General features: G+C 55.7%; 1 protein-coding gene across 1 annotated transcript; it reads right to left on the bottom strand.

Annotated features, from left to right (window-relative positions):
• Window positions 1–273: 273 nt before the first annotated feature.
• On the bottom strand, window positions 274–7,735 carry LRRC38 (leucine rich repeat containing 38). The gene is made up of 2 exons (XM_049618921.1): window positions 7,081–7,735; window positions 274–547 (listed from the first exon to the last, which is right to left on the bottom strand). The coding sequence occupies exons 1-2, from the start codon at window positions 7,733–7,735 to the stop codon at window positions 504–506; spliced, it is 699 nt and encodes a 232-aa protein (XP_049474878.1). The 3' UTR covers window positions 274–503.

The following is a 7,735-nucleotide window of genomic DNA, read 5'->3' as shown; positions in this document are numbered from 1 at the left end:
GCCCTCCCTTCCACACCACATCTAATACCACGAGACTCTGGGATAGCGGAAACTGGACGGGCCACTGGCTGGAAGGCTCACTCTTTGGGTATGTGAGTCAGCTGGCAGCCAGCTAACGGCGATCAGGGCCTCTCCGAAAAAAATCCCCAACTGTGTCCCCCAGGGCTGCCCTAGTTGGACAGGAAGGTAGGTCCACCGTCCTACGTTGCCCAGCGATGAGGCTGCCCTTTGAGTTAACTGACAGAATGGCACAACCAATGTGACATTTCCAGAGAGATCCAGTGTTTGGGACGAAGCAGCAGGCCTCGGCCGGGCTCTCCTGGGAGCCAACAAGACAGGGCGAGGTGGCCTTGTGTCACGTTTTCGGCTCACTCTCCACCGGGACTGCAGACCCCGGTGCCCGTGAAAGCTGACGCTCGGCCCCGGATGCCGGTGGTGATGGGAGAGGTGTCACCCCGTGACTCTACTCTAATTAAGAGACGAGTTAAGAATACACCCGCTGGTCACAGGACGTGCACAGACCCATCAAAGGCACGAGGGAGACCACCTGCCAAAGGGAAGAAGATCTCAGTCAACCTCCGCCAGGAACGTGGTTCTCAGGTGTATAAACATACCCAAAACATCCGCTCGAATGGTCAGATTAAAGGAAGAAGATGTCCCTGTGTTGTCTACTGGGAAACAGGTTTAAAAATAATAACACATCACGCTGGGAAAGATGTGGCAAGACAGGTCTTCCCCTGTCTGCCAATGGTGCCACCTCCCTAGGGTGCCATTAGGCAAAAAACGTATCCAGACCAAAAACGTATGGTTTAACCAAAAAACGTATGGTTAAAACAACCACAGACTTTCACCCTGCATTTCCGCTTCAAAGAATTTGCACCAAAGAAATGAAATACAAGAAGCATCCACAAGCTTTACATGTGTGGGATGTTTAGATCAGCACTGTTTATATACCAAAAAAAAAAAAAAAAAAAAGGATAAAAAGAAATAAATCACATTTCTAACAACAGGAGACAGATTCAACGAATAGATCCATAAAATGACGTATTCTGTGGCCATTAAAGGTTACATTTTCGGGGCACCTGGGTGGTTCAGTCAGTTAAACGTCCGACTCTTGGTTTTGGCTCAGGTCATGATCACACGGTTTGTGAGTTCAAGCCCCGCATCGGGCTCTGTGCTGACAGGGCAGGGCCTGCTTGGGATCCTCTCTCTCTGCCCCTCCCCGGCTTGTGTGCGCTTTCTCTCTCTCTCTCTCTGTCTCTTTCTCTCTCAAAATAAATAAACTTAAAAAAAAAGTTACATCTTCTAAATCTTTTTTTTTTCATGTTTATTTAGTTTTGAGAGGCAGAACGTGAGCAGGGGAGGGGCAGAGAGAGAGGATCTGAAGCGGGTAGGCTCTGAGCTGTCAGCACAGAGCCGGATGCAGGGCTTGAACTCACGAACCGTGAGATCATGACCTGAGCTGAATTCAGACGCTTAACCGAGCCACCCACGTGCCCCAGGTTACATTGTCAAAGTACTGTAATGACAGGAAACTCTCACAACCCAATAAGAGGAAAAAAAAAATCAGTAATAAGATCTATAATACCACAGCAATTTGTTTAAAACTATGTATGTGCATAAGAATACGACCAGAATAAAATACAGCAAAACTTTAGTAGTGGTGGGATCTCGGGTGGTTTCTATTTCCTTCACGATACTCATCTATATTCCCCACGTATACAAGGAGGCTGTTATATTATAATTGAGAAAATAAAACTGCTTTTATTTCTAAAGAAAAAGAAATAGAGTCACCTTGGAGTCACCTGCAGCCCCGAATTACCTCCAGCAAAGCGTCAGTTTTCGTCCCTTTCGCTGAAACACTGTTTACTTTGTCAGTATGACAAGACATCCCCACTCGTCTGACCAAGCCAGGCCCTCATTATGTCTGACATGAGAAAAGGAAGTAGGTTACCGGCAAGTGGGGGCAGCTCCCCCAGCGAGCAGTGAGTCGGGGCTGGAAGGAGGGGTTAGTCCTGTCACTCGTCCAGGACCTTGCCTGTCACAACACCCCTTCCTAGAGAGGGCTCAGGGACCCCCAGGAGCTGAGCCCCCCAAACGCTTGGATACTCCAGGCACTATAGTGGACCTTCTCTAGGAGGCTGCCCATGCAGGGGACCAGGGTTACAGACCCAAAGCATGACCTGTGGCCCCCCTGTCCCCCTTCCCACCCCCAGCCCTTCCCTACCTATAGCTGCCTGTGTCAAGGCCTTGGGGTACAAGATAAGCTCAGATCTCTCTGCTGGGACCAGGGGCTGTGACCTGCCGGCCACGTGCACCGTGGTTAGAGACGGTGAAAGAAGGTGTCTAGGCAATTTGGCCTCCACCTGGGACCCGCATGTGCCTTTGATGCACTCTGGGGTGTGGTGAGGGTTGTGGACAGTCGGCGGGCTCCATGCACCTCCGAAGTGGAGCACAGACACAGCCCCTTGCCTGTCCCTAGGGTTTCTCAAACCCAGCAGCCTTTCCTCCCTGTGGCTCCCAGAGCTAGGCTGGGGACAGGTGAGGCGTCCTGGGAGCCCCGAGTCCTGAGTGCTCTGCCCCCACCCTACTGCACAGAGACCACAGCCCCCTAGATTCCAGCAGAGGACTCTCTAGAGGGACCTGGCCTCCCCTCACCTCAACTTCCTGATCCTTAATGAGGACAAGATTCCCCTTCCTTGAAACCATCAAATTTTAGAGTTGGAAGGAGCCTTAAAGTCCTCCTATCCACTCGTTTGTTCACAAAAGAAAAATCTGAGATACTGGCACATAGCTAATGAGCTGCTTACTGACCCAAGACAAGACCTTGCGTTTCTAGAGATGCAGAGGCCCTCCAGGGCTCCTCCTACCTGCAGGGGCCTCCGTGTATACTGAAAGCCCCAGGGCAGGGGGTTAAAACTGCAGACCTTGGGCCCCTACCTGCAGCGGCCTACTCAGTAGGCCTGGGGGCCCAAGAATCTCCTTTTCCACCAAGCTCCCTCGTGTCTTCATTCCCAATCCATCTCACTGGGTTGCTAAAGAGACCAGGTGCTGGGCCAGCACGAAGCTTTAAAGCTCAAGGGTGTTACCTTGCTGCTCCCCTCTTTCCAGACCCTCCCACCCTCTCCCTCTCTACCCCGCGGCTCGCCTGAGTGGTTGCCAAGGACTCTTGCTTCCAGGTCTGGAGTCCTTTCTACCTAAAGAGGGATGGTCACTGTCCCCTTGGCAACACACTGTCCCAACCTGCCCGGAACCCACTGTCTCGCCAGACCAGGTGTGGGATCTGGGGCTGGAAGGTCCGCCAGCTGTCACCCAGAGCAATCGGAGACTGGGGGGGAGGGGGGGATTGGGGGTATTCTCGCCCTCCTCCCTGATCTCTGCCCACCAGAAAGAATGAGCTGTAGGGTCAGGCACTCCTGAGTACAAACTCATCTCAGCCACTAACCACATGACCACAAACCGCCTCTTTGCATCTTGTTGGGTAAACTGTGGGCAAAGGCACCTGCCGGGCCCAGTTGTATTAAAGGGGGTGGGACTCGTAAACTACAAAGTGACGCACACCGCAAGGTCAGGCCAGTTATGTCGAGCCAGGGTGGCTCAGTTATGCTGAATTTCAGAAAACAACAAATACCTTTGTGTGTAAGTATATCCCAGAGGCTGCGTGAGGCATACTTATACTAAAATATTATGCATTATTTACCTGAAGTTCAGAGTTAATTAGGCATCCTGGGGGAGGTGTCCCTTGGTTGTTTGTTTAGGTTTGTCAGCTTTGTTTGTTTTGTCGTCGCTAAGTTGGCTGACGGGCATTCCAGCAGGCATTCTGTCTCCTCTTCCTTCAGACCCAGCCCCAGCCCGGCAGTCCCTCCTAAGGTCCCAGCCCCAGCCCTGACTAAGCCCCAAAGGAGCCTGGATGGAGGGGACCCATCATCCCCAACACGTCCCTTCCTCCCGGCTGTGGTGTGGTCTGTGAGGGAAGCTCTCCCATCAGCACAGCGGCCGCACGAGAGGTTCAGGTTCGCCTGGCGGATGAATGTATTTTTGTAAACGTCTGAGCCTGTCAAGGTCACTTGCTCTGCTCCTTTCTGCTTCTCTGGGGGAGGGGACAGGGAGGCGAGGAAAAGGCAATGAGGACAGGATCCCTTTGCTCCTGCCTTTGAATCCCCTCCCCCTGGGGGAGGCAGGGCACTTGTCTAGAAAACCCTGCAGCTCGGACTGACTCCACGAAGCCCGATTTTCCTCGGCAGGAAGTGGGTGGCCACATCGTGGCAGGGGGCTGGAAGCCTTGAGGTCCCCGTGTGCCCCCCAGCTGTTGTTAATTCTCTGTGCCCTCACCTCTCCGGGCCTTCCTGTTAAAACAGGATAATAACAACAGCATTAACACTTCCACAGGATTGCTGGGTGCCAGGCACTGTTCTTAGTGTTTCATAAACCAAACCTCTTTAATCCTCCCAATAACCCCAGGAGGTGGGTGCTAGGCATCATGTCCATTTCACAGAGGAGGAAACCAAGGTCACCCAACTAGCAAGAAGTCGAGGCAGGATTTGGGCCCGGTCTGGTTCCTCAGCCACGCTGCCCTGAGCCTCTGAGAAGACGCAAGGCGGGAGGAGGAGGGACGGGGCCGCTGGCTTCCAGAGAGCACCCTTGCTGTGCTAAGCACCGCTGCGCCCTCGCCAGAACCGACCTTCTTCAAACCTCACTGCAAACGACGCGGGGGACACTCTTACTGCATTCTGAAGGCAGAGGCAAGGGAAACTGAGGCTCAGAGAGAAACGTGAGTCAAAATCGGAACTCAGCTCTCTTGCGTCGAGGCCCCGGGCTAGTTCCCTCGCCACGCACCCCGCTGTGGTTCGCGGTTCTCGGGACGCCGCTCTGGCCACGCTCACGGCAGCCCCCATGGAGACCACGCGCTCCCTCCTCGCTGCCTCTGTCCTCTCCCCGCTGAACCAGACCGACCGTCAACCAGGGCCCGGACTCTGCTCCTTGCTCTGAACCTGTCCATCCTTTCCCCCGGCCACACATCCCCATCTGGTGTCCCTTTTCTTCCCTCTATCACAGACCCTGGGAGGAATAGCACCTTGCAGTCTCACTGCTCTCTACTTTCGCCCACATTATCTGGTTTTGATCCAGACGACCACGCGGTCAGATGGGCCACCCTGCATTATCCGTGTCCCAATTTCACATGGGAGGAAGACAGGGCTCAAAAAAGTTAAGGGACCTGGCCAGACTCACCCGGTTTTTTACACCGGGACTCAAACCTGTGTCTTCTGACTCTACAATCCAGGGTTCTGTAGACACCTCGGGGGTCAATCAAAGCCCTTCCTTCCTTCCTTCCTTCCTTCCTTTCTTTCTTTCAATGTTTACTTATTTTTTGAGAGACACAGAGAATGAGAGCATGAGCAGGGGAACAGAGGAGAGAGAGAGGGAGACACAGAATCTGAAGCAGGCTCCAGGCTCCGAGCTGTCAGCACAGAGCCCGACGCGAGGCTCAAACCCACGAACTGCGAGATCGTGACCTGAGCCGAAGTCGAACACTCAACCGACTGAGCCACCCAGGTGGCCCTCAAGCAAAGCCCTTTAGACATGAGGAGTCTGAAACCCAGACAGGGTACGTGCCCTGTGCGAGGTCACAGCCATCCGTGGCAGAAGTGAGACTGAAATCTAGAGCCTCCAACTCTATAACACCTTGCCCTCATGCAAGTGGAACCAATTATGCCAACTCAACTACTGACAGGGCTTAGGGAGGCCAACTCCACCCAAAAGCAAAGGCAGGAGCGGTGAGAACCAGGGCATACCGCCATCCCACAATGACGTTTTTATCTGGACATTCCTGTCTCCCGGAGGTGGGGAGGTGGGGAGAACCAGGCAGCTGAGTGAAGGCAGGTCAGATCTGCTTAGGACTTGCTCACGTGGCCGAGCCGGCCTGGGCTGAAAATGCCAGCTCAGGGGCCTGCGTCTGCTGGGGAGTGATTGCCCCCGACGCCTGGGGGCCGTGCTTAGGAAAGTCTGGAGTGAATAAGGGATCACAGGAATTCAGGGCATAGACGAGCAACGACCTTGAAATCACAAGAAATGGAAAAAAGATACAGCAAAGCGAAACCCGCATATATGTCACCTATTCTAACGTGTGACTTACAGCTCTGGGTCCCACTGTGCCAAAGCCTTGGGGGCAAGGTGGGAGGCTTCGCAAGGTCACTGCTAGGACTGATGCTTACATGCTCGCCAGTGGAAAACTGGAATCCACTGAGGGTAGGGACATTCTGCCTGCTCCCCATCCTGGGGCTCATCTCTGTGGATGCCGGGGTCCCCTCTTCTCAGCTCTGCCTCGCTTCCTTCCGCTGGCCTTAGCAGGGCCCCTTAACTTCTGTGCCCGCTGTGTCCCCATCTGCCAGAGGGTTCCGTATGTACATGTCACCACCGGAAAAGCACGCCAGGAAAGGAAAGGGGGCACCGGCCTGCAAGGTTTTTGTTCCGCTATTTCACATCTGGGCTGCAAAGCCCCAGAACTGCAAATCTTTACTGCATCACTGGCTGTTAGCAGGCTGCCATCACTCCTCACCAGAAAGACCTCTCATCCCTCTCAGAGACCAGAGCTGAGAAACAGACCTGCTCAGGCTCTGGAGGCTGCCGGAGAGCCCTCAGAATTGGCTGGATCCTTCCACGTTCAACGTAGTGAGGACGGCACTCAGCTCTTTCCCACACGGAGGGCGTCTTGCCCTTAGGAGGGGCCCCTAAATAATCTGTACCCACCAGGACTAGGACCCAAAGCCCGATGAGTCCATCTCGGACGTGGGTAACAGAGGGATGGTAGGTCCCTAACTTTGGAAAGTGAGTTGTTGGAGAAACAGGTGTAGAAGCATGGCATCCGGGCCCAGAAACCCCAGAGAGTCCAGATGCGAGCCGGCCCACCCGCTGTCCCCGGCAGACCTCCGGGCAACGTTCAGGCTGGGAACCTGCCGGCGCGACACTCCTGGGGCAGTTGCTCTGAAGCACCCAGTCCCCCCCTCGTCCAGGCCGGACCGAGGCCGCCTGCTCCCTCCCCGTCACCCCCAGCCCAGGGGACGGTCCCGCCTGCAGGCTCACCTTTGGGCAGCTTGGACGCGTTCTCCTGGATCCAGGAGAAGAGGTGGGCGAAGTCGCAGTCGCAGAGCCAGGGGTTGCCGTCCAGACGCAGGGTGCGCAGCGCGGGCAGCGCCGCCAGGGTGGCCACGTTGAGGCTGCGCAGGTTGTTGTCGTTGAGCTCCAGCACCTGCAGCGACTCCAGCGTCTCGAAGGCGGCCTCGTGCACGCCCGTCAGGTTGTTGTTGGCCAGGCTCAGCTTGACCAGCCTCCCGGCCGAGCGGAAGGCGCCGGCGCCCAGCTGGGTCAGGTTGTTGTAGCTGAGGTCGAGGAAGGCCAGCTTGGCCGAGCCGCTGAACGTGCCCTCCTCCAGCGAGCGCAGCGAGTTGTTCCTGAAGTCCAGGTAGACCAGGTCGCCATAGAAAATGAAGAAGTCCTCGGGGATGTGCTGGATGCGGTTGCCGGCCACCAGCAGCTTGCGCACGTCCAGGGGGAAAGGGTCCGGCACGCTGGGCAGCCCGCGGTCGCGGCAGTCCACGGTGTGCGGGTCGGTGCAGGCGCAGCCCGCGGGGCACGCGTGCCCGGGCCGGAGCAGTAGCAGCAGGAGGAGGCTGCGGACGCCGAGCGCGGCGGCGGCGGGGGCGCCGGAGGGGGCGCGGGGGACGGCGCGGGGGCGCAT

This window comes from Panthera uncia (genome assembly GCF_023721935.1).
Source record: "Panthera uncia isolate 11264 chromosome C1 unlocalized genomic scaffold, Puncia_PCG_1.0 HiC_scaffold_4, whole genome shotgun sequence".
Taxonomy (NCBI): Eukaryota; Metazoa; Chordata; class Mammalia; order Carnivora; family Felidae; genus Panthera; species Panthera uncia.
The sequence above is the reverse complement of the archived record's forward strand: the minus strand, read 5'-3'. Positions and strand labels throughout refer to the sequence as shown.

What these genes read in the sequence shown, in the direction of transcription:
- LRRC38 (XM_049618921.1), bottom strand. Translation starts at nt 7,735, where the DNA reads ATGCGCCCCCGCGCCGTCCCCCGCGCCCCCTCCGGCGCCCCCGCCGCC. An exon ending in CGCGTCCAAGCTGCCCAAAG is followed by an intron (nt 548 to 7,080) that starts GTGAGCCTGCAG and finishes TCCCTTTGGCAG; the next exon opens with GTGGTCTCCCTCGTGCCTTT.